Raw genomic sequence first — 27,867 nt, forward strand, 5'->3', positions numbered from 1 at the left:
TGTATTATTATTATTATTATAATAACAATAAAGATATTCTGATTCTGAAATTCCAAAAAGATAGCCTTTTATTATCCCACTGGGGGAAATTTGTAATGTTACAGCAACTTTCAGGAATAAAGAGATATGAAAAGTGTTTATACATATATTAAAAAAAGAATATAATGTAAGAAATATGAAACTATATAAGAATTACAAAAATTACAAAAACAAAACAGTCTTTAATAGTCTTTTAACAGAAGAACAGATATTGCACAAAAGTTCAACGAATGTTGCACAGTTTTAAAAAGGTGCTCATGCTTCATGTTTGCATGGTTAGTGTCTGAACGGTTTTGAATGTTCTCTTCATGTGTTGATTTCCTCCGGATGTTCCGCTTTTCTCTCATCCAAAAACATACAGGGGGTTTGACTGCTTTGAATTGATGCTATGTGTTGGTGAAAGTAATTGTGTTGTCCTGACCATGATAACCTCTGTTTTTGGGCGACTAAGGACTCACCACGACCCTGACCATAGTTAAAATGAACAAACGAATGAAAGAATTGATGAATCTATAGGAAGAAAAACTGCTAAACCGTTACCATGGCTCACCGAGGCCATCTAGTGAACCCTGGAGTGTTTGCGCATGCGCACGGCGCCATTTCATGCCCATTTGTCGGTATCCAGTGAGCGAGCAGAGACACGGATCGTGTCTTCGAACCGTACTGCGTCCATTTTAATCATTTTTACTCTTAAACTCCCGGTGAGTATTTTGGTTCGACAGATTTTTTGTGACTTTTTTATTTTTTTGCTGATTTGAAACTTATCTTTGGAGAGTATTTTTGTGTTTTTTATTTTTAATTTTTCTGACGAGTGCTAAGCTGCTCTGACGGTTGATGGCGTTCATTTTGTGGTGCAGAGGTAGACTGACTCACTGCAGTACTAAACTGTGCCTTTCAGACGGAAACCTCGTTTTTCTTTTGTTTTTCATCAGATCTGAGGCTTTTTCTCGCAGTAATTTTTGGCTGAACTATTTTTGATTTAGAGCTGATATGTATGTGACTTATGGGGTATTTTTGGAGGTGATTTGGAGGGAGATGTAGCTGTTGTGTTTTCCAAGATGGTCGTTTTTCTTCTCCATGACTGGAATTTTAAGGCTTTTAAAAGCCTTTTAACCTTTTCCATTATTTTTATACATTATATCATTCATAGTCTGCTTTATTTTGGACCTGGCTAGCTTGTTTTTATATATATTTAATATTTTTGTGTGGACGTGTTGAACTTTGGATTTGATTGAGTCCTTTTTGCTGGAGATGTTTTTGGATGATTGTTGGATGAATGCTTTTTTAATGGACTGCAGGGAAACATTGTGTTTGCATGGACTGACTAATGTTTATTACCTATTTGCAGTTGAATCTTGAATATTAAAGCTAAATAAAAGTGGATAACCTGATTAAAGAGGATTTCTTATTGCTTCAGAGGAGTTACAGGCCTCCGGTTTAGGTCAATAGTTTACTTTTGGCTTGAAAGGAACGTGAATGTCATGGCAGTCTTGGGATCTTACAGATAACATACACTTATCGGCCATAACATTAAAGCCACCTCCTTGTTTCTACACTCACTGTCCATTTGATCAGCAATTACTGACTGTAGTCCATCTGTTTTTTTGCATGATTTTTTAGCCTGCTTTTACCCTGTTCTTCAATGGTCAGGACTCTCCCAGGACCACCACAGAGCAGGTATTATTTAGGTGGTGGATCATTCTCAGCACTGCAGTGACACTGACATGGTGGTGGTGTGTTAGTGTGTGTTGTGCTAGTATGAGTGGACAGCACTCACTGTCCACTATTAGACACTCCTACCTAGTTGGTCCACCTTGTAGATGTAAAGTCAGAGACGATCGCTCATCTATTGCTGCTGTTTGAGTCGGTCATCTTCTAGACCTTCATCAGTGGTCACGGGACGCTACGCACAGGGCGCTGTAGGCTGGATATTTTTGGTTGGTGGACTATTCTCAGTCCAGCAGTGACAGTGAGGTGTTTAAAAACCTCCATCAGTGCTGCTGTGTCTTATCCACTCATATCAGCACAACACACACTAACGCACCACCACCATGTCAGTGTCACTGCAGTGCTGAGAATGACCCACCACCCAAATAATACCTACTCTGTGGTGGTCCTGTGGGGGTCCTGATCATTGAAGAACAGCATGAAAGGGGGCTAACAAAGCATGCAGAGAAACAGATGGACTACAGTCAGTAATTGTAGAACTACAAAGTGCTTCTATATGGTAAGTGGAGCTGATAAAATGGACAGTGAGTGTAGAAACAAGGAGGTGGTTTAAATGTTGTAGCTGATCAGTGTATTATACAAGCTTATCCAAAACATTTTCAAATATACATGATCAAATTAAGAGGTTTGTTTTGGCCAGGGGTGCTCACACACTTTCGTGGTTTGAGATCTACAATTTCAGTCCACAGGTCATCGCGATCTACTTTTTAAGGTTCGCCTCATCATTTTTCAAAGAAGTTTTGTAGCTTTTTAAAATGCGTTTCAGTTGCCTATATTGATATGCATCATTACAGGGCAAGCAACTGAAAAATCACACTAACCTTATTCTGATGATTTGCACTGAATAATGTCAGCCAGGTTTATGTAGTCTGGAAAATAGCTGCTGATGTCAATTCTCAAGCAGGCTTCCAAGTGCTCATTAGTAAGGGTGGGCCGATATTTAGAGTAGACGTAATTATTTTCATGTTGAAAAAGTAGGTTGATCCAAAAATGCTGTCAAATACTCTTATGTTTTGGATTTTTTTTCCTCAGCCAGCAAGTTCAAAAATTGTTCAGCAGAGACCCTTGACTTCATATAAATGCAGTGTAAATGCAGTGTTCTTTGTGCTTGGTTGCACACTAATCTGCACAAACTGTAGGTCACAAAAGGAAAAATGCAAAATGGTGCAAACTGCCTACAGATGAATGAAAACTGCAAATTAAAGAAACTGGCCACATTTTATGTCAAGCACATTGGACACATTGCACTGTGTGATCGACTGGTAGATCGCGATCGACGTATTGGGCACCCCTGGCATACAGCAACATATTTACTAATTTGATAGAGTATAAAGTGCTTAACTTGGTTGCATTGCTTGCATGTCAGTGGTTAAGAAAGTACATGGAACAGTGTGCGTTTGTCAGGGTAGGGAAAAAAAACCTATGGGTTTGTTTAGGCATTGCATATCGTCATTCTAAAGATGTCTAATGCGCTTTGTCCGTGATCTAGAAGGGTGGCTACATTTGGCTCGGGTTCTGAGGTACAGTACGGGTCACTTGCCAATTTTTCAGAATCTACATGTAGGATGGTGGACAGCAGTGGAAAGATTTGTTAGTGGCTTGTGTACAAAAAGAACATCCATGCTCCCAGGTCTACACTTTAAAGCCACAAGTTTGTTGTGGGTCACACAAATAAAGACTCTCATTAATGCTAGATTTGTTTTTGTTGTTTCTTTGGTTCATCTGACCATCCAGACAACTATATTCTCAGCTTTGCTGGATGGTTTGGAATTTTCTTTATAAATTCGGGGGAAAAAAAACTACTATATTAATTGGGTGCATTCAAACTAGCCTTATTTATATGGGTACCGAGGGAGTCGGTTAAATCCAATTATAAAATGGCAATGAATTGACAATGCATAGTAATTTCTGCATATTTTAACCCTGCATTCATGCTGAAAAACCAACATAAAATCATAACCGGGCGGCACGGTGGCTAAGTGGGTAGTACTGTCGCCTCACAGCAAAAAGGTCCTGGGTTCGATCCCCAGGTGGGGCGGTCCGGGTCCTTTCTGTGTGGAGTTGGCATGTCCCTGTGTCCGCGTGGGTTTCCTCCGGGAGCTCCGGTTTCCTCCTACAGTCCAAAGACATGCAAGTGAGGTAAATTGGAGACACTGAATTGTCCAAGAATGTGTTTGATATAACCTTGTGAACTGATGAATCTTGTGTAATGAGTAACTACCGTTCCTGTCAAGAATGTAACCAAAGTGTAAAACATGACGTTAAAATCCTAATAAACAAACAAAATCATAACCATTAACCTGTCATCACATTTAGTCTAAAAATTTTATAATTAAAATCATTCAAATTGCAAGACTGCCATGACGTGTTCCTTAAGTGTCTGTAAACTTTTGACCAATTTTATACCACCACAGTAAAGTTTTAAGTGGACTAGTATGAGTACATATTTTCATGTGTTGCTTTTACCCAGCCTATTGCAATAACTTTATTTATAACCATGTTTTGTGCTTTCAAACTTTTTACCACACCTTTGTTTTTTCCCCATGTGACCTACAAGTACAAATGGGCTGTGTTCACACTGCACACCTGGGTGTTTAATCTGCCACCTATTTTTCTCTTTCTCTTTTTGGCTGACCGCTTACATGACCAAGTGGGAACTGAAATATCTCTGACTTGAGATTTCATGCCTTGGGTGGCTGCCATATACCCAAATTTACTGTTCAACTACCTAACAAGCTTTAAAAAGGTTGACATACATAATACCTATTACTGCCATTAAATGACACCAGTGTTAAACATGGCGTTAAAACTTAAATAAATAAATTTAAAAGGTTGACTTGCTAATAAAATTCAATTATTTACATACACACATCATTTGACATTTTTCTTAGTACGCTGCAACCAGAGCCGTAGAGAGAGAGAGAGTTGCGACACTCCTTGTTCTCGCCGCCACGCAGTCACGTGGTTCATGTAACCCTCCAATAGTTCCAAACACACCCGGCGCTGTCATGTTCTCATATGGGACAGGCAACAGTGAATGAAATATTAAACGCTAAATAATAAACATTTGTACAATTCTGGGTTTTTTCAACTGTCTTTACATTTACTGCATCTGCTTTAATGTCAATTTGGTATATAAAGTGGAAGATTGATGTTTATAATGACTTGTTAATAGGTCGTTCTTGTTAACACAGTGCATTACATAATGCCATATCATTAAGTAGTAGAGACAATATACAGTACAGAGATTAAAGAGTTTTTTTGTTTTTTGCATGAACTAATCTCCCTTCACTTTCCTGAGGATTCATAATAATAATAATCATTTTGGCTAAACACTAAGCCATGTGGCTGGATTCATAAGGTTTACCTGCACTGAATGAACAGATTGATAAACACACTACCGTACCTTTAACATTATAGTGCAGGTACATGAAATAGCATGAATTCATGTCTTATTTCATGAGTGATTAATAATTGATTCCTACATGTAATACATGAATGAATTCATTCTGAATATGCACTAGTTCATTTTGTCTAATGTAAGTGGTGGACAAGGTACACAAACCATGTAGTTGAGTTAAAGTAGAGATATCCAAGGTAAAATATTACTCCAGTAAAAGTAGTAGTAAAAGTAAAAATACTCTTTACCTCCACTTGAGTAAAAGTACTAAAGTATTTACCTTCAAATGTACTTAAGTATGAAAGTCAAAGTAGCATGATTTATTACGGCTCTAATGTTTTATTATCATTTCTGTAACAAGATTAATCAACTCATTTTAGGTGAAAAGACTAGTATCATTAATTTAGTTTAACTGATCAAGCTAAATTGGGTTATACCTATTAATTAAGATAAACATGTAACATTTAGTGCTGAGCAAATGCTAAACAATAACAGTATTAAGTATATTAATGACATCAAATTCATTATTTTTTTTAAAACAAAGCAACATACAGCTGAAAATGCTTGATAAGTAGTGGAAATGAATGGGGCTCTATGGGATATTTGGAACTTTTTAGAGCTCCGCAACCCAGAAGCTGTGCAAAAAAAAAGTCCCGCCCCCATTACAACGGTTCCCTATGGGAGTGTCGCCACTCTGTTCTCTCTACCGCTCTGGCTGCAACACTCCCACAAAAATTCCATTTAATACCTGATGTCAAACTAGTGAATAACCAAATCCGCAAACACCCTCACCCTAAAAGCTAATACAGTGGTACCTTGTAACTGGACGTTCCCTAAACTCCAAATATTTGAAACTCGACACCCTTCGTGGAGAAATTTGTGCCCTTAAACTCGACTTTTTCCATAAATTCGATGTGTTCAGCCTTAAAAAATAATTATTTATTTAATTTTACATTAACAATGAACAGCCACTTTGTTCAGCGTTTGGCTCAAGCGGTGTGGTGAAACATCATTGTGTGCAACGAGTGCAAATTTGAGGCGAATCTGCATTATAGCTGGGGGTTCCGAGTTTAAAACGCTTATTGTAGAAGAGAAAAAGCTTAACGTGGTTTAATGTACTAAAAGAACGACACAGGAACACTAAACTTCTCTTAATTGTTACTGCTCGTAAGTTCTCTGTAATAAAATTCCTCGCTTGTTGTTTTAGTACAATAAGTCTATATAAAAACACTGAAACAATTAAAAAACGTTCAAAATCAATATAAAAATACAATAAAACCTGCACTTTACCTCTTTATTGTCCTACAGGGTGGGCCATTTATATGGATACACCTAAATAAAATGGGAATGGTTGGTGATATTAACTTCCTGTTTGTGGCACATTAGTATATGGGAGGGGGAAAACTTTTCAAGATGGGTGGTGACCATGGCGGCCATTTTGAAGTCGGCCATTTTGGATCCAACTTTAGTTTTTTCAATGGGAAGAGGGTCATGTGACACATCAAACTTATTGAGAATTTCACAAGAAAAACAATGGTGTGCTTGGTTTTAACGTAACTTTATTCTTTCATGAGTTATTTACAAGTTTCTGACCACTTATAAAATGTGTTCAAAGTGCTGCCCATTGTGTTGGATTGTCAATGCAACCCTCTTCTCCCACTCTTCACACACTGATAGCAACACCGCAGAAGAAATGCTAGCACAGGCTTCCAGTATCCGTAGTTTCAGGTGCTGCACATCTCGTATCTTCACAGCATAGACAATTGCCTTCAGATGACCCCAAAGATAAAAGTCTAAGGGGGTCAGATCGGGAGACCTTGGGGGCCATTCAACTGGCCCATGACGACCAATCCACTTTCCAGGAAACTGTTCATCTAGGAATGCTCGGACCTGACACCCATAATATGGTGATGCACCATCTTGCTGGAAAAACTCAGGGAACGTGCCAGCTTCAGTGCATAAAGAGGGAAACACATCATCATGTAGCAATTTCAAATATCCAGTGGCCTTGAGGTTTCCATTGATGAAGAATGGCCCCACTATCTTTGTACCCCATATACCACACCATACCATAAATTTTTGTGTTCCAACAGTCTTGGAGGGATCTATCCAATGTGGGTTAGTGTCAGACCAATAGCGGTGGTTTTGTTTGTTAACTTCACCATTCACATAAAAGTTTGCCTCATCACTGAACAAAATGTTCTGTGTAAACTGAGGGTCCTGTTCCAATTTTTGTTTTGCCCATTCTGCAAATTCAGTGCGCCGATCTGGGTCATCCTCGTTGAGATGCTGCAGCAGCTGGAGTTTGTAAGGGTGCCATTTGTGAGTAGCTAATATCCGCTGAAGGGATGTTCGACTGATGCCACTCTCCAGTGACATGCGGCGAGTGCTACGCTGTGGGCTCTTGCTGAATGAAGCTAGGACAGCCACTGATGTTTTTTCATTAGTGACAGTTTTCATGCGTCCACATTTTGGCAAATCCAACACTGAATTTGCTAACTGTAGCATGGGAGATGGGTGGTCTCGTAGGGTGTCTTGCATTGAAATCTGCTGCAATGACCCGGGTACTGCGTTCACCAGACATCAACACAATTTCTATCCGCTCCTCACGTGTTAACCTCTGCGACATGTCAATGGCTGTTAACAAAGAGAAGCTTGTAAATAACTCATGAAAGAATAAAGTTACGTTAAAACCAAGCACACCATTGTTTTTCTTGTGAAATTCTCAATAAGTTTGATGTGTCACATGACCCTCTTCCCATTGAAAAAACTAAAGTTGGATCCAAAATGGCCGACTTCAAAATGGCCGCCATGGTCACCACCCATGTTGAAAAGTTTTACCCCTCCCATATACTAATGTGCCACAAACAGGAAGTTAATATCACCAACCATTCCCATTTTATTTAGGTGTATCCATATAAATGGTTCACCCTGTATTATGCTTCTTAATGTGGAGATGCTTCGTCTTGGAATACCGTAATCCGTTCAGTAAAGGCGCATTCACAAGCGATGCACAAACGGTGAAAAAATGCAGAAAAGCACGAAAGCTATTTTGTCACAAATGTGAATGTGCCTGTACTGAACGAAATACGGTATTAAGAAGCATAAGGAAGCAATAAAGTAAAGGGCAGGTTTTATTGTATTTTTATATTGTTTTTTAATTGTTTTTCAATATATTTTTATATTATACTTGTTATTTTCAGTGAATATGTGTCAAGTGTCGAAACAACCCCATTATTTTACATTTGTCTAAAATATAGGGACCATGGAACGCATTAACAGGTTTCCCATACAGCCTTATGAGAAAAAATACCTTGAAACTCAACGTCTTTTACACTTGACACCAGTCCCAGATCCAATTAACGTCAAGTTTCAAGGTACCACTGTATGTTGCCGTGTATGGAATTAAATAAAAATCTACAATGAAAAGTCTCAGTAAACAGAGAATATTTATTGATGCATACAATTTGGAAACATAAGTCGACATCACTGAGTTCAAATAATAATAATAAAAACCATTTTGTTTTCTTGATGTCCATGTGCACTAATATTCAACCTCCAGTGTGTCTGTATCAAACACTAAGAACTTCACTGCACATACTGCCTTTTCACTGATGAATTGTGGACTGATTCATGGGGCCAAACTGATTGTCTGGAACTGAAAATTAAGTTTTTGTCTGCATGATTACACAGTCACATTGCCGACTTTGTCCGTTTGTTTTGGCGTTCCCAAACATTTTGTACTATCAAAAATAGTCCGGACTATTTTCTATTTCCCTTTTTTGGTAACTGTCCAACAAATTACTTATTGAGTACATGTTATAAAAACCAGCTCTTTATTGGAGCAATTAAGATTAAAATTTTAGATTCAGACGTTGGAATTGTCACAACTGCACTTCAACATTTAACCACCAGATGGTTCCAGAATTTGAAATGATTAATAAAGGAAAGAAATTGCTGCCATCCGTTTCTGTTTAAATGACTGAGCGCTATAGACCACTGAAGTCGTGCGTCATTCTGTAGTCCTCGTTATGCCCATATTTGGAGACCCGGGTCTAAGCCCGATTTCCTATGGCAAAAATGAATGGGGTTTTCAAAAAATCAGCTCTAACGCATCCTGTGCTAAATAAACATGTTCAGAACCCTATACGTTTTGTCCTATGTACATTTTTCTCCTTTACATCACTGGATCCTCTGAATTACGAAGTTGTTAAAGAGTCGTAATACTAATAATGCTATACGAAAGCTAATGCTAACGTGCATTAATTAGACGTTACTGAACTACAATGAGCAGCCCGCAATACCTCCAGTTTGGTGACTGCAACCAAAGGCGTAACACCCGACCATCCTTCGAAATCTCCATTCATATTTCCCATTCAAAATTTCTCTTAGACCCGGGTTACCAAATATGTGCATAACAACATGGTGTGGACTACAAAATGACGACAGAACGACACAACTATTAGGGAGAAGTAAGGAGAATTTTGGCAATTTTATGAGTTCTACCAGACATAGTGTATCACAAAAGTGAGTACACCCCTCACATTTCTGCAGATATTTAAGTATATCTTTTCATGGGACAACACTGACAAAATGACACTTTGACACAATGAAAAGTAGTCTGTGTGCAGCTTATATAACAGTGTAAATTTATTCTTCCCTCAAAATAACTCAATATACAGCCATTAATGTCTAAACCACCGGCAACAAAAGTGAGTACACCCCTTAGTGAAAGTTCCTGAAGTGTCAATATTTTGTGTGGCCACCATTATTTCCCAGAACTGCCTTAACTCTCCTGGGCATGGAGTTTACCAGAGCTTCACAGGTTGCCACTGGAATGCTTTTCCACTCCTCCATGACGACATCACGGAGCTGGCGGATATTCGAGACTTTGCGCTCCTCCACCTTCCGCTTGAGGATGCCCCAAAGATGTTCTATTGGGTTTAGGTCTGGAGACATGCTTGGCCAGTCCATCACCTTTACCCTCAGCCTCTTCAATAAAGCAGTGGTCGTCTTGGAGGTGTGTTTGGGGTCATCATGCTGGAACACTGCCCTGCGACCCAGTTTCCGGAGGGAGGGGATCATGCTCTGCTTCAGTATTTCACAGTACATATTGGAGTTCATGTGTCCCTCAATGAAATGTAACTCCTTAACACCTGCTGCACTCATGCAGCCCCAGACCATGGCATTCCCACCACCATGCTTGACTGTAGGCATGACACACTTATCTTTGTACTCCTCACCTGATTGCCGCCACACATGCTTGAGACCATCTGAACCAAACAAATTAATCTTGGTCTCATCAGACCATAGGACATGGTTCCAGTAATCCATGTCCTTTGTTGACATGTCTTCAGCAAACTGTTTGCGGGCTTTCTTGTGTAGAGACTTCAGAAGAGGCTTCCTTCTGGGGTGACAGCCATGCAGACCAATTTGATGTAGTGTGCGGCGTATGGTCTGAGCACTGACAGGCTGACCCCCCACCTTTTCAATCTCTGCAGCAATGCTGACAGCACTCCTGCGCCTATCTTTCAAAGACAGCAGTTGGATGTGACGCTGAGCACGTGCACTCAGCTTCTTTGGACGACCAACGCGAGGTCTGTTCTGAGTAAACCCTGCTCTTTTAAAACGCTGGATGATCTTGGCCACTGTGCTGCAGCTCAGTTTCAGGGTGTTGGCAATCTTCTTGTAGCCTTGGCCATCTTCATGTAGCGCAACAATTCGTCTTTTAAGATCCTCAGAGAGTTCTTTGCCATGAGGTGCCATGTTGGAACTTTCAGTGACCAGTATGAGAGAGTGTGAGAGCTGTACTACTAAATTGAACACACCTGCTCCCTATGCACACCTGAGACCTAGTAACACTTACAAATTACATGACATTTTGGAGGGAAAATGACAAGCAGTGCTCAATTTGGACATTTAGGGGTGTAGTCTCTTAGGGGTGTACTCACTTTTGTTGCCGGTGGTTTAGACATTAATGGCTGTATATTGAGTTATTTTGAGGGAAGAATAAATTTACACTATTATATAAGCTGCACACAGACTACTTTTCAAAGTGTCATTTTGTCAGTGTTGTCCCATGAAAAGATATACTTAAATATCTGCAGAAATGTGAGGGGTGTACTCACTTTTGTGATACACTGTACAGAAGAACTTTATGAAAATATGATTCCTTACTCTAGTCCATCAGATGCTCTGTTCACAAACTACTCTTAAACTCTCAGGACTTAAGCAGATCGAATGATGTTGGGATGGTGGACCGTTCTCAGCACTGCGGTGACACTAATAACACTGTAGTGTGTGTGTTCTGGTATGAGTGTATCAGGTGCAGCAGTGGATTTGGGATTTTTATACAATGCAGGTTTTGCTTCAGCAAAAAATATAAAGCTACAAGTGTCTTGTGATCAGAAGCTGTTCACTGATAAAATATGACAGTTAAAAATCTAAAATATAACACACACTATCATGTTGTTACTATGTCAGTGTTGCTGCAGTGCTGAAAATAACCCACCACCCAAATATTAACTGGTCACTGGCAGTCTTAGAGGTTCTTGTATTGATGGATGGTGCAGAGATGGTGCATTCCAATTACATTCAGCAACTTTATATCCAGAGTGCATCTATTGTTGGTTTAACTTCTAAAATGGTAAATTAGTGTACCTACAGAAAACTGGGGTGTCCAAACTACCATTTGTGACCCATTACCCTTTCTAAAACGGCCCGCAAGGTATTTTGGAAATTAAATGAAAGTTGGCCCACGGGTCTAAAACAAGTAATTCCTAGTTTGAACACTGGGTGTTTCTATCACAAATAACCAGTCTAAACCGCTCCACATCATCTTTCTTTTCTCATAAATCAACACGGTGACGATGTTACATCTGCATTAAATGTTCCTGAACTTCGCGGTGGTTTAAAAAGAGAAGTGAGTATGTTTCATTTGTCAGGAAACCGGTATATTGGCGACAGAGTGCTATAATCTCATTTAAATAAAAAGGACATGTCATTTATTTCATTGCACATAGTCCGTGGCCCGTGCTCACTTTTTTTTTATGTGGCCCCTAAAGTTTGGACACCCCTGGTGTAGGGACAACAAGTATTCACTTCCAGTGCATGTATCCACTAAATTCACACATAAATTGACCACAAGATAGCACTAGTACTTACTAGTTAGTACTTGGGACTTCTACGCTAAGAATTATTTTAGTCCTGTTGTAGTTTAGTTTTTGTCAATTACTTGCAATTTGCAATGTCATTCTCAATAATATACACTAATCAGCCATAACCTCCTTGTTTCTACACTCACTGTCCATTTTATCAGCTCCACTTTCCATATAGAAAGACCACTACAGAGCAGGTATTATTTAGGTGGTGGATCATTCTCAGCACTGCAGTGACACTGACATGGTGGTGGTGTGTTAGTGTGTGTTGTGCTGGTATGAGTGGATCAGACACAGCAGCGCTGCTGGAGTTTTTAAATACCGTATCCACTCACTGTCCACTCTATTAGACACTCCTACCTAGCTGGTCCACCTTGTGGATGTAAAGTCAGAGACGATCGCTCATCTATTGCTGCTGTTTGACCTTTATCAGTGTTCATGGGGTGCTGTTGGCTGGATATTTGTGGTTGGTAGACTATTCTTAGTTCAGCAGTGACAGTGAGGTGTTTAAAACTCCAGCAGCATTGCTGTGTCTGATCCACTCATACCAGCACAACACACACTAACACACCACCACCCCATCAGTGTCACTGCAGTGCTGAGAATGATCCACCACCCAAATAATACCTGCTTTGTAGTGGACCTGTGGGGGTCCTGACTATTGAAGAACAGCATGAAAGGGGGCTAATAATGCATGCAGAGAAACAGATCTACTACAGTCAGTAATTGTAGAACTTCAAAGTGCTTCTATATGATAAGTGAAGCCGATAAAGTGGACAATGTGTGTAGAAACAAGGAGGTGGTTTTAATGTTATGATTGATCAGTGTAGATTAATATTGAAAAAAAATTATTCAATTATGTGATTCTGATTCTGCTTGTGTAGTTTAGGTGCATGTTTACTATCTCTTGGCCACTAAAGTGTCATCGGTGTACTCTCACTTGAGCGATTGAAACACTAAACAGCCCTCAGGATTGCAATTTGAATTTTCTTTATGGTAAATGGTGACTAGATGTTTTACCATGGTAAAACTATTGAAACACGTTGTCTTGATCGATTGCTTGATCACTTTATAGATCCCTGAGGGGAAATTGCAGTGTAACAGCAGCAAACATGTCAATGTAGTGCAAGGAAATAAAATAAAAATAAAATGTAATGTAAAATAGTATATAAAATATAAGTATATAAGGACATATAACATAGAACACAAAAACTAAAGGGTAAGCCTAAAAGGTGCAGTTTATAGACATGATGTGTGCAACCGTACGCTGTGCACTGTACCACGTGTAAATGTGCATATAGAGGTTGATTGTCCTTCACGAGTCAGTGTTGTCACTTTGCTTCACATGGTTCTGCTTGCTTTGTTCTACCACTGGGTGACGGTAGTGCTGCTTGTGTCTGGGTTTTCTGTATGACCTTGAGGAGGGGGGGAGAGTTACTAACATGTCAGAGCCCTACAGCCCCCCACCTCCCATTTACCCAGAATTCACTTCTGAGCACTGCACCATTAATGACCCCCTCTTTTCTCCAACAGAATCAGGCAGAAAAGACGACTCGAGCCGAATAACACACAAAATGGAGTGAGTGAATATTTAAATCCCCCCCAGACATGCTGTTTGTACTGATCCACATACAAAATCACCTTGAACTGTTATGTATTACACTGTCGTACACATGAAAATGTCTGTAAACCCTGTAAAATTACCTGGATTTTGCATTCAGAACTCATTTGAAGTTTTAAAAATGATCAACAAATACACACTGCTTAATCGAGCGTCTTTATTAAACAGTTTTATTAATGAATTCTGGTCCAGACTGCAAAAAAGGTGTAAACCAGCATGTTCCAAGTCCAGAAAAATCCATAAGTTACATTCATACATTCATTTTCTTATCCTGTAGGCTGGAGCCTATCCCAGCCTTTCAACGGGCGCAAGGCACACAGTAACACCCTGGATGGGACGCCAGTCTATCGCAGGGCAGACACACATACACACACCCATTCACTTATAGGGCAATTCAGTGTCTCCAATTAACCTGACTGCATGTTTTTGGACTGTGGGAGGAAACCCACGCAGACACGGGGAGAACATGCAAACTCCCCCATAAGTTACAGAACAATTGAATTGTTTTAGACCTGGAAAACTTTTGGCTTGAATTGGACCTGACATTAAAATCCTATAAATAAATAATTAAATAAGTAAAAACATTAGACTTGCATAACACAGATTATAGGCAATATAATACACATTATATGTTCTAGCCACTTTCCTTGTTTGTTGTCTCAGAGCATAGTGGTATCAAGCATTCCTAAAACAGAACTTTGATTTTCCTTTGGTTTTAAAATCAAGTCAAGTCAAATTTATGTATATAGCGCATTTTACAATAGACACTGTCTCGAAACTTTACAGACTCCAGGACCGACAGACCAAAAACCCCTGTTGAGCAAGCCAAGACCGAGAGTGGCAAGGAAAAAAAAAACTCAGCAAGGACCTCCATCCTCCTTGGGTGGCCTGGAGAATAATTTGAATGAATAGGATTTACACAAATCATACATACATACATACAATTAAATTGAACTAAAAGTTAAAACTAGAAAAAAGAAATTCTTCATTATTCAGTCCGGTCTGTAATAAAGTCTGTAGTAAGTTCTGCACATTTTTGGTGCAAACATGCCAGGCTCCCGTCATAAGCTCTCATCGTTCTCGTCGTAAATCAGTGCCTTTGTTTAAAATCATGCACATGCAGCATTTGAAACTATTAACAATAAACAAAAACGATCCTGAAGACTTAATGTTATAAAAAGTTGATGTGTAAGAACCCTGGCGATCTGGTGGCGCACCAGTCTATTACACTAGCCCAAAACCACCAAGATCTGGGGATCTACGCAGACATGGTTGGCTATGTCTGAGGGGGCAGGTGGCTGAATCCCTGTGATGGGTAGGCACTCTGTCCAGTTGTTTCCTAGTGGAACAGGACCTGTCACAACCCTGGCGAGGATAAAGCGGTTAATGAAAATAAAAGGGCCAGTGATAGCTCAGTGGTTAAGGTACTGGACTAGCAAACAGAAGGTTGCCGGTTCAAGCCCCACCACCACCAAGCTGCCACTGTTGGGTCTCTGAGCAAGGCCCTTAACCCTCAATTGCTCATCGTGTTCCGCTCATTGTGTAAGTCGCTTTGGATAAAAGCGTCTGCTAAATGCTGAAAATGTAAATGTAAAATGACCACATTAGCAGCAATACCATTTCTTGTAGCTGCTAATCAAGAGAAATTGTTGGACAGTCCTTTTTTTGGTCAAGCCAGAAGCACACCAAACTGAAAGTTGTATTAGAAACTAAACTTAAACATACATTTCTATAAAGCTTCAGCTGATGGACTGCTACCACGGAATTTTCAAGTCAAATCTACTAAAATTAAAAATTTATTTTAAACTCTTATTACAAGCCTTAAACCATGATGCATCCATCACCATGTTTCACAGTTTGTATGTGTTTTTTTCTTTTCTTGGTATATGACGTGTGTTTTATGATCAGCCCACATTTTGTAAATAGTTACTGCAGAAATCCAGGTGGTTTTAAGGGTTTTTGAGGTTTTAAAAATTCACCTTTGAACGCAGGATACACACATATGCCAAAATGTTTGCCAGACCAGTGCCAGGATTTGGGTTAATACAGCTATAAAATCTAACACTGTTACTATAGTGATTACTCGCAGTGTTTTAAATATATGGTGTTTTATGATGTGTCCTTCTGAAAAATGTCCCTCTAAAAATCAATACCCGACAGAGGATAATTTGCAATGGTTCAAATCTTTGCCCCCTAACACCTACTGCTTTTAGGTGTTTGTCATTAATCAGTTTTGTAGAAACGGATATCTATTCATTTTCAGTTCAGGTAAATGTTAACATTGTCATTTCACAAACCCGAACTGCTGACCCTGAATGGTCATTCCATTCATTCCAGTCATACATCAGCAAAATAAGTGTGTAAGTGCACCAAGGTCAAACACATCCCATCAATCCTGGATATCGATTAGTACCGTGTCTGAGTGAAGGCTGTATGTAATCTGCCCTGAAGCGCTAAATAGCTTTAACCAGCCTGATGGACCTGATGTATCAGTCCAGTGCTACAAACAAACCTGAAATTCAAGATTATTTAGTAACCATTTGCTAAAGAAGTACCAAAATGTACCTTTCTCATCACTACATCTACTGTTAGTTTTATACTAACATATACTGTATAATCCCACTCCAACCATTAATTTTGTCAGTCTCCACCTCATGCTTGACCAAGGAGGATTAAACTGCTCAAGAAGGATTACACACTCTCAGACTTGCAAAGCCATTGGGCTCTTTTCAACAGCCATCAACAGTCATCAGAGTCTTATATAATGCTGTGACATGCAGAGAGGAACACATTTAACTCAAATATCCCTCTACCACTACTGTGCTAATAGTTGCTACCAGCCTTTGCTCCTTTCAGTATTGACGATTGGTTTTGTGGAGTGTCTGGCCAAGCTGGTGGCACTTCTGAGACCTTAGGTGGGTTAGCATGGTAGACTGCTGCACAACCCAGGCACCCTGGTAAACTATATTCTAAAAGCAAAGATTTATATTAAATAGGATGCAAATTTTGTAAACCTTATTGTTTTTAACCGATAGAAACCAATCACAAAGTCTCCTCAAGTCTTCTTACTTTATTTAATTACAACATAGTCAAAACTAACCAAACATCCTAATCAACAGTAAAAGAGATGCAGTCGGTGAAGATGCCCCAAACCCTACAGATTGGCAGCCTCTTCTGGGTAGTCCTGGAACCGGACCTGCCATGACCCTGACCAGAAATATATACACAAGTGTTCCTGTTTGGATTAGAACATCAGCATTGTTTCTTTTATTTAAGCTGGCTCATGCACACTGAGAGTGGGTTTCCATATATAAATATATACTGTATATTGCAGTTAAAGGATCGTCTTGTTCATTTACACTTGATAACAGAATGTCATCCTTTAATTTAGCTTACTTGAAACCAGCATCAGGCAGATGCAAACCTCGCCATTGAAACACTGACTGGCTACAACTTTAATGCACTGGTCATGGACTGTGGCTATTTTTATTTTAACATGTCCAAAAACTTTTGCTCCTTGCTTTGTTACTGTATTAATATGACGCATTTAAATGTGTATTTTTAACAATAACGTTTTACGTCTTTATTCAGTACTTTATACTAGCGCAGACTCACCCAAGGAGTGGACACTTGTGCTCGCCTAGCTTATTACCCAAAAGTCATTCCTTCTTTTTCTCTATTTTCTCTTCACGTGCAGCCCAATGGCAAGTAACGTGACCAACAAGACGGACCCGCGATCTCTCAACTCGCGCGTCTTTATCGGCAACCTGAACACCATGCTGGTGACCAAGGCTGACGTGGAGGCCATCTTCAGCAAGTACGGCAAGATCGTCGGCTGTTCGGTGCACAAGGGCTACGCCTTCGTACAGTACTCCAACGAGCGGAACGCGCGCACCGCTGTGGTCGGGGAGGACGGCCGAATGGTTGTGGGACAAGTTCTGGGTAAGTTCAAATTTATTTATTGATTTTTTTTCTCAATAGGTTTTCATTTTAATTTCACAAATCTATAATAAAAAAATCTATAATAAAAAAACCTATAATAATCAGCCCTAAATAACATGATCCGAAAATGTTTTATGTTGCAGTTACAGAATTGTATGCATAGCCTAAGCCAGTGGTTCTCAATCTGTGGTACAAGTAGCAATGTGTGTTACTGTATGCGCAGTACTGTTGATCTGCCGGTTGCACACACAACACCCTTGCTGGGCCTCCCCGGAACGTGGGTGGCTGCTTTTTTTTCACCGAAGCAGCAGCGGATTCTTACATTAAGCCCTAAATTATACAAGGGATCCCGCTATTCCCCTTGTATTCCTCTGCCACTTCTGCTAGTGCCTCCTGTTTTTAAAGATGCCAAGTCAAGTCAAATGTATTTGTATAGTGCTTTTTACCACAGACATTGTTTCAAAGCAACTTTACAGAATCCAGGATCGACAGACCAAAAACCAGTTGTGTCTGTTGAGTGCTTAACCAGGCTGCAAACACAGCTGAGAGCTAAACTCTGGTTTTTGGGTGGTGGATTTCCATATTAAACTGCTGTCCCATCCCACAAATAGTGCTTTTTAATAAGTCTGAAATACACGCGGGCCTGTTTTTAAAATTAGGGATAGTCCTAAAGTCATAAACATAATCTCTTACAGACATTAACCTGGCTGGTGAACCCAAGCCTCCGAGATCAAAGACAATCAAGCGGTCAGCAGGAGATATGTACAGGTTCAGTCTATTCCCCGTACTTAGTCAAAGTTAGTATTTTTTTACGTCCTATTAGTTTAATTATTTTTTTTCTTTTTAATATTTTGCAGTCCTACGTTTGATCTAGACTATGACTTTCAGAGAGATTACTATGACAGGTGAGTGTTTTTTCCCTTCCATTTTTGCCCATCGATAAACGGTAGAACCTCTAAAAGAGAGGTTGACTATAGAAAAGGCAAATCAAGGAATATGTTTGACTTGGTATTAGGAAGAAATCAGTATTTGGCATCACCTGATACTGAGCTTTAATGCTGTATTGGGAGGGGGTATGGGGTGCTAAATTGGTGCACTCCTAAAGAACACTGTGGTTACTGTGGTTTTAAAACTGCCTTTAACAGTATAAAATTTGGACATGCTTGGTTACCATATCATGCACTGTAGATGGTAAAATGCACAATGTATATTTTACTATTGCACAGTTTTTTGTCATCTGTTCAAGTCAAAAGCATGACTCATTCATGTCTAATGTATTACTGCTCAAGTTAACGCTGTGTATATTTTGTAGGGTATATTCTTACCCCTCCCGGGTGCCCCCTCCTCCTCCTCCTCCACTCTCAAGACCGGTAATTCCGTCCAAAAGGCCTCGGGTCAGCGTGAGCGGAAGCCGCCGTACCAAGAGCAGCTTTTCCACCAAGAGCAGCCAGCGCGCCTCCCGCACCAGTTAGTACATACACATTCACAAACACTAAAGCCATGAAAAAATAACACACTACATAGCCATAAGTATATGGACACCATGAGCTTATTGGACATTCCGTTCCAAAGCCATTAGCATTATTCAGTATAGCAGTTTATACTCTGAGTTGGCTTGTTACAAGACATTGAGATTTGTGCCTGTTCATTTAAAAGAGCATTTATTGCTCTTTTACACCTTGTAGAGGTACAGTCAGAGATGATCGCTCATCTATTGCTGCTGTTTGAGTTGGTCATCTTCTAGACCTTCATCAGTGGTCATAGGACGCTGCCCACGGGGCGCCGTTGGCTGGATATTTTTGGTTGGTGGACTATTCTCAGTCCAGCAGTGACAGTGAGGTGTCACTCCACCACCACCACCATGTCAGTGTCACTGCAGTGCTGAAAATAATCCAATAATACCTGCTCTGTAGTGGTCCTGGGAGAGTCCTGACCACTGAAGAACAGCATAAGAAAACAGATGGACTACAGTCAGTAATTGTAGAACTACAAAGTGCTTTAATATAGTAAGTGGAGCTGATAACATGGACAGTGAGTGTAGAAACAAGGAGGTGGTTTTTACATTTACATTTACATTTACATTTTCAGCATTTAGCAGACGCCTTTATCCAAAGCGACTTACACAATGAGCGGAACACGATGAGCAATTGAGGGTTAAGGGCCTTGCTCAGGGACCCAACAGTGGCAACTTGGTGGTGGCGGGGCTTGAACCGACAACCTTCTGTTTACTAGTCCAGTACCTTAACCACTGAGCTATCACTGGCCCCTTGGTTTTAATGTTATGGCTGATTAGTGTATATATATACAGTGTATCACAAAAGTGAGTACACCCCTCACATTTCTGCAAATATTTCATTATATCTTTTCATGGGACAACACTATAGACATGAAACTTGGATATAACTTAGAGTAGTCAGTGTACAGCTTGTATAGCAGTGTAGATTTACTGTCTTCTGAAAATAACTCAACACACAGCTATTAATGTCTAAATAGCTGGCAACATAAGTGAGTACACCCCACAGTGAACATGTCCAAATTGTGCCCAAATGTGTCGTTGTCCCTCCCTGGTGTCATGTGTCAAGGTCCCAGGTGTAAATGGGGAGCAGGGCTGTTAAATTTGGTGTTTTGGGTACAATTCTCTCATACTGGCCACTGGATATTCAACATGGCACCTCATGGCAAAGAACTCTCTGAGGATGTGAGAAATAGAATTGTTGCTCTCCACAAAGATGGCCTGGGCTATAAAAAGATTGCTAACACCCTGAAACTGAGCTACAGCATGGTGGCCAAGGTCATACAGCGGTTTTCCAGGACAGGTTCCACTCGGAACAGGCTTCGCCAGGGTCGACCAAAGAAGTTGAGTCCACGTGTTCGGCGTCATATCCAGAGGTTGGCTTTAAAAAATAGACACATGAGTGCTGCCAGCATTGCTGCAGAGGTTGAAGACGTGGAAGGTCAGCCTGTCAGTGCTCAGACCATACGCCGCACACTGCATCAACTCGGTCTGCATGGTCGTCATCCCAGAAGGAAGCTGAGGCACAAGAAAGCCCGCAAACAGTTTGCTGAAGACAAGCAGTCCAAGAACATGGATTACTGGAATGCCCTGTGGTCTGACGAGACCAAGATAAACTTGTTTGGCTCAGATGGTGTCCAGCATGTGTGGTGGCGCCCTGGTGAGAAGTACCAAGACAACTGTATCTTGCCTACAGTCAAGCATGGTGGTGGTAGCATCATGGTCTTGGGCTGCATGAGTGTTGCTGGCACTGGGGAGCTGCAGTTCATTGAGGGAAACATGAATTCCAACATGTACTGTGACATTCTGAAACAGAGCATGATCCCCTCCCTTCGAAAACTGGGCCTCATGGCAGTTTTCCAACAGGATAACGACCCCAAACACAACCTCCAAGATGACAACTGCCTTGCTGAGGAAGCTGAAGGTAAAGGTGATGGACTAAACCCAATTGAGCACCTGTGGCGCATCCTCAAGTGGAAGGTGGAGGAGTTCAAGGTGTCTAACATCCACCAGCTCCGTGATGTCATCATGGAGGAGTGGAAGAGGATTCCAGTAGCAACCTGTGCAGCTCTGGTGAATTCCATGCTCAGGAGGGTTAAGGCAGTGCTGGATAATAATGGTGGTCACACAAAATATTGACACTTTAGGCACAATTTGGACATGTTCACTGTGGGGTGTACTCACTTATGTTGCCAGCCATTTAGACATTAATGGCTGTGTGTTGAGTTATGTTCAGAAGACAGTAAATCTACACTGCTATACAAGTTGTACACTGACTACTCTAAGTTATATCCAAGTTTCATGTCTATAGTGTTGTCCCATGAAAAGATATAATAAAATATTTGCAGAAATGTGAGGGGTGTACTCACTTTTGTGATACACTGTACATACATACATACACACACACACACACAGTCGAGTCACATCATTATAACCATTTATAACCATATATTTATATATATATATATATATATATACAGTATATAGTTTGTGTGTGTATGCCCCCCATTACTGTGGTTCAGAATGCTGTCCTCTTAATCCTATTACTCTGGGCCTGAGTTGGAAATGAGAAAAGAGTCAGGTCCAACCCCTCAGTAACTTTGCTGTTGAAGAAAAAAAAAAAACAGTTAGTGTGTGTGTGTGTGTGTGTGTGTGTAGTGAGAGTCGATGACCTGCAGACCATCAAGAAGGAGCTGACTCAAATCAAACACAAAGTAGACTACCTGCTGGAGAGCCTGGAGCGAATGGAACGAGAACGCAGCAAGAAATCGGGTACGTACGCACTGCACACAGTCAATTTCACACCTAGGCAAGAACGTACCTACGATCATATCACACTTCAGGTACATCTTCACAGTTTCTGGTAATCTTTCAAATGCAGGACGGTCTTCTGTCTGGATGGTATTGTCTGTTTAAATGATTGGAAATTACCACACGATGGTTTAAAACCCTTGATTAAACCAGAACCTTACACACACACTTACACACACACTTACACACAGTCAACATGTGTGCCCTAAGCACTTTTCATTTCAATAAAAGGAGTGAGCCTGGTGATAACTGGTCTTGATTGCTTCTCAGTCCCAGTATAAGTAATCCCCAAAACTGGATAGCTTAAATTGTACCATTAGGCAGCAGTTCTGCCTGTGATTACATTAACATCAAATGTCATCCAATGTCAAATGTCACATGGTCAGCCAATTTTCCTCATTCAGTGAAGTGTGCATTATTCTTCCTGGCATTTTTGCATTACATTTTTTTACCTTGAACTATATTGACGTGATTGTAAATTGCTGCTGTAACACTGCAATTTTCATTTTGGGATCAACAAAGTAATGTGTCAGTCAATAAGAACACTTAGCTCTGTCAGGCAGGCTGGGTGCCTACACCAACAACAATTGGCTGTTGTTCTAGGGGGGTTGCCAGACGGGGATACCTCATAACTGATGCAATTATGACCTCTGCTGGCTGATTCATGGTGCCTGCACAGAGATGAAAGATAATGCGTGGATCAGGGTGTGGCTCTCCGTACACAAAGCTGAGCCGCATATGAACTCGCCTTGTGCAGGTGAAAAGATGCAGTCAGCTACTGCACACGTGTCGCAGGGGGCGTGTGTCAGTCTTGGCTCTCCTCAAACAGGGTGAATGATCAACACCAGTAGAGAGGAAGCGTGATGCAATCGAGTAATTGGATACGATTAGATTGGAAGGAAATTGGGATAAATGCAAAAAAAGTATTACCAGCAGTAGGGACAACCACATTGTGCCTGATTTAATAACTTTGTTGAATACAGTAATACAGAACATGCCAGAAAATGTATAACATCTTGGATTTATGAACTGATGAATCTGTATTCAGACATGCACAACAGGTTGCTACTTGTGACCATCTAAACTTTAGGTCCTGGACCTCTGCTTTATCCTGATATTCTCGTTTAACATTACTGGTTACAACTTGTGTTACAATTATGTTGTCTCAATGATAGCAAGCTGACCAAGCTCTAAGGCAACAAAGCGTCTTTATACCATAATGCTTCCTCCACCATGCTTCACAGTAGATAAGATGTGATAAGGTGTGGTGTTGGAGAGGAAAAATATACTGCATACCAAGTACTGCCTTGGTATTTCTAACCAGAACATTGTCATAGACATACCATGTGATCGTTTGCTTTCTATTTTTTTTTTCTTCTGTTGTTTTTTGCATTTAGAGGGGAAGACTGTTAAAGTAGATGATGCGTCTCCCCAGCATTCCAGTGTGAAAAAGGACAGAGAGAACTCTGAAATCAATGACTACGATGAAGAGGGTGATCTGGAAGAAGAGGAGGTATGTTAAACACATTAATACGGGAGCGGAGGAAAACTAAAGGGTCGTGTCACTTTTATTCTGTTATTGAGAAAACGATGCATATAGATTCACAAGAACAGACTGGAATTCAGAGATACAGTGGTACAGTGGTTGAAACTCAACGTCAATTGGTTCTGGGAGTGGCGTTGAGTTTCAAGGTATTTTTTCCTGTAAGGATGTATGGGAAACCTGTTAATGTTTTCCATGGTCCAGTGGAACTGCATGTATTTTAGGCTCATGTAAAATAATGGGGTTGTTTTTGACACTTATACACTGAAAATAACACAAATATAATATAAACAACACTGAAATACAAATGAAAAACAGTTAAATACAATAAAACCTGCTCTTTACCTTTACTTCTTTGTTTCCTTACGCTTCTTAATCGTGGAGATGCTTGATCTTGGAATACCGTATTCCTTAGCGATTTCGTTTCATTCAATTTATGAATGATGTGAAATGTGGTACTTCTCTTTAAAAATCTGTGAGGTCCGTGAAATTAAGCACATTTTTCCGTGAATTAAGTAGGTCCCTAGTTATGATGGATAAATGTAATTATCATGCATCTTATTATAGATGTTTAATAATACAGGGTGGGCCATTTATATGGATACACCTAAATAAAATGGGAATGGTTAATGATATTAACTTCCTGTTTGTGGCACGTTAGTATATGGGAGGGGGGAAACTTTTCAAGATGGGTGGTGACCATGGTGGCCATTTTGAAGTCGGCGATTTTGGATCCAACTTCAGTTTTTTCAATGGGAAGAGGGTCATGTGACACATCAAACTTATTGAGAATTTCACAAGAAAAACAATGGTGTGCTTGGTTTTAACGTAACTTTATTCTTTCATGAGTTATTTACAAGCTTCTCTTTGTTTACAGCCATTGACATGTCGCAGAGGTTAACACGTAAGGAGCGGATAGAAATTGTGTTGATGTCTGGTGAACGCAGTACCCGGGTCATTGCAGCAGATTTCAATGCAAGGCACCCTACGAGACCACCCATCTCCCATGCTACAGTTAGCAAACTGCTTGCCAAGTTTCGTGAAACTGGTTCAGTGTTGGATTTGCCAAAATGTGGACGCATGAAAACTGTCACTAATGAAGAAACATCAGTGGCTGTCCTAGCTTCATTCAGCAAGAGCCCACAGCGTAGCACTCGCCGCATGTCACTGGAGAGTGGCATCAGTCGAACATCCCTTCAGTGGATATTAGCTACTCACAAATGGCACCCTTACAAACTCCAGCTGCTGCAGCATCTCAACGAGGATGACCCAGATCGGCGTACTGAATTTGCAGAATGGGCAAAACAAAAATTGGAACAGGACCCTCAGTTTACACAGAACATTTTGTTCAGTGATGAGGCAAACTTTTATGTGAATGGTGAAGTTAACAAACAAAACCACCGCTATTGGTCTGACACTAACCCACATTGGATAGATCCCTCCAAGACTGTTGGAACACAAAAATTGATGGTATGGTGTGGTATATGGGGTACAAAGATAGTGGGGCCATTCTTCATCAATGGAAACCTCAAGGCCACTGGATATTTGAAATTGCTACATGATGTGTTTCCCTCTTTATGCACTGAAGCTGGCACGTTCCCTGAGTTTTTCCAGCAAGATGGTGCACCACCACATTATGGGTGTCAGGTCCGAGCATTCCTAGATGAACAGTTTCCTAAAAAGTGGATTGGTCGTCGTGGGCCAGTTGAATGGCCCCCAAGGTCTCCCGATCTGACCCCCTTAGACTTTTATCTTTGGGGTCATCTGAAGGCAATTGTCTATGCTGTGAAGATACGAGATGTGCAGCACCTGAAACTACGGATACTGGAAGCCTGTGCTAGCATTTCTTCTGCGGTGTTGCTATCAGTGTGTGAACAGTGGGAGAAGAGGGTTGCATTGACAATCCAACACAATGGGCAGCACTTTGAACACATTTTATAAGTGGTCAGAAACTTGTAAATAACTCATGAAAGAATAAAGTTACGTTAAAACCAAGCACACCATTGTTTTTCTTGTGAAATTCTCAATAAGTTTGATGTGTCACATGACCCTCTTCCCATTGAAAAAACTAAAGTTGGATCCAAAATGGCCGACTTCAAAATGGCCGCCATGGTCACCACCCATCTTGAAAAGTTTTCCCCCTCCCATATACTAATGTGCCACAAACAGGAAGTTAATATCACCAACCATTCCCATTTTATTTAGGTGTATCCATATAAATGGCCCACCCTGTATAATCATTTATTTATTCATTTGACATGTTCTACTGCTGCTTTACCATGGCCAGGGTTGCAGTGGTTCTGGTTTCCCCACAATCACTGGGCACAATGCGGTAACACACCCTGTACAAGACGCCAGTCTATTGCGGGGCCTCAGACATAGCCGATCATATCTGTGTGTACAAAGGCGACCGGCCGATAGCACCCTTGGGGATTAGAACCCTGTATCCCAGCGATAGTGGGCTAGCATAATTTTACTAAGTGCCTTTTTAGTGATTCAGTGCTTCTGATAAATACAGTGATCAGCCATAACATTAAAACCACCTCCTTGTTTCTACACTCACAGTCCATTTTATGAGCTCCACTTACCATATAGAAGCACTTTGTAGTTCTACAATTACTGACTGTAGTCCATCTGTTTCTCTACATGTCTTTTTATCCTGCTTTCACCCTGTTCTATAATGGTCAGGACCCCCACAGGACCACCACAGAGTAGGTATTATTTGGGTGGTGGATCATTCTCAGCACTGCAGTGACACTGACATGGTGGTGGTGTGTTAGTGTGTGTTGTGCTGGTATAAGTGAATCAGACACAGCAGCACTGCTGGAGTTTTTAAATACCGTGTCCACTCACTGTCCACTTTATTAGACACTCCTACCTGGTTGGTCCACCTTGTAGATGTAAAGACAGAGACGATCGTGCATCAATTGCTGCTGTTTGAGTTGGTCATCTTCTAGACCTTCATCAGTGGTCACAGGACGCTGCCCATTGGGCAATGTTGGCTGGATATTTTTGGTTGGTGGACTGTTGTCAGTCCAGCAGTGACAGTGAGGTGTTTAAAAACTCCATCAGCATTGCTGTGTCTGATCCACTCATACCAGCACAACACACACTAACACACCACCACCATGACAGTGTCACTGCAGAACTGAGAATGATCCACCACCCAAATAATACCTGCTCTGTGGTGGTCCGGTGGGGGTCCTGACCATTGAAGAACAGCATGAAAGGGGGCTAACAAAGCATGCAGAGAAACAGATGGACTACAGTCAGTAATTGTAGAACTACAAAGTGCTCCTATATGGTAAGTGGAGCTGATAAAACGGACAGTGATTGACATTATTGAGAATATGACATTGCAGATCAAGACTTGTTTTGTGATTAGAGTCATGGGAGTGGTTTCACATTTGTCTAATCATTAGTGTTTTTAAGGACCTTAAAGATGTAGACTGTTCCCAGCCAAGATCTTTTCTTGTTTCCACTTACGCTTAAAGGTCAAGAGCCAGGAGAGAGAGGACGATGAAGAAGAGGAGGAAGAGCAGGAGGAAGGAGAGGATGACGGAGACAGTACTAACGGAGACCACTCTTAAACAGTCTCTCTCTCTCTGTAACACACAAACACAGACTTTACACTAAATGATGTGGGAGTCCACAGTGAATTCACAGCATGCCAACACAATTCGACTCAGATCCTACATGAACATACTGAGAAAAATCTGAGAAATCAAATCCTGTTGACAGCTTTTACCAGACTGTTCGTGATGATTCCTGATTTTACACTCCTCCCAGCATTCCATTCTCTATTTACTGCTCCCCTTAGCTAGCGGCCGTTATTCATTCAATGTGGCAGTATCATTTTTGACCAGATAGTGGCAGGATCGTTCACAATTACAGTCGTCACGCTCAACGGGATTTGATTCTGAACTAAGATAGAGGCCCCGAATCACCTATTTAAAAGTAACTAATGATTTAGCTTGTACAGTATATATTTTAATTTGTTCTGTCTTGGTTTGTCATTGTGATTATAGTAACGTGAAGCTTCGTTAATGTTCGCTGTTCGATTCTTTGCTCGTTTTCCTTTTGATGTGCGGAATAAATTTCAATAAAATGAAA

General features: G+C 40.6%; 1 protein-coding gene across 1 annotated transcript; it reads left to right on the top strand.

Annotated features, from left to right (window-relative positions):
- The first annotated feature begins 660 nt into the window (after positions 1-660).
- hnrnpc (heterogeneous nuclear ribonucleoprotein C) lies at positions 661-27,867 on the top strand. The gene is made up of 9 exons (XM_063008797.1): positions 661-740; positions 13,858-13,903; positions 17,643-17,887; positions 18,583-18,655; positions 18,745-18,792; positions 19,200-19,354; positions 22,059-22,172; positions 23,609-23,724; positions 27,249-27,867. Exons 2-9 carry the CDS (start codon positions 13,899-13,901, stop codon positions 27,342-27,344), a joined length of 852 nt encoding a protein of 283 aa, XP_062864867.1. The 5' UTR covers positions 661-740; positions 13,858-13,898; the 3' UTR covers positions 27,345-27,867.

The sequence above is a fragment of the Trichomycterus rosablanca genome, chromosome 14 (genome assembly GCF_030014385.1).
Source record: "Trichomycterus rosablanca isolate fTriRos1 chromosome 14, fTriRos1.hap1, whole genome shotgun sequence".
NCBI lineage: Eukaryota > Metazoa > Chordata > Actinopteri > Siluriformes > Trichomycteridae > Trichomycterus > Trichomycterus rosablanca.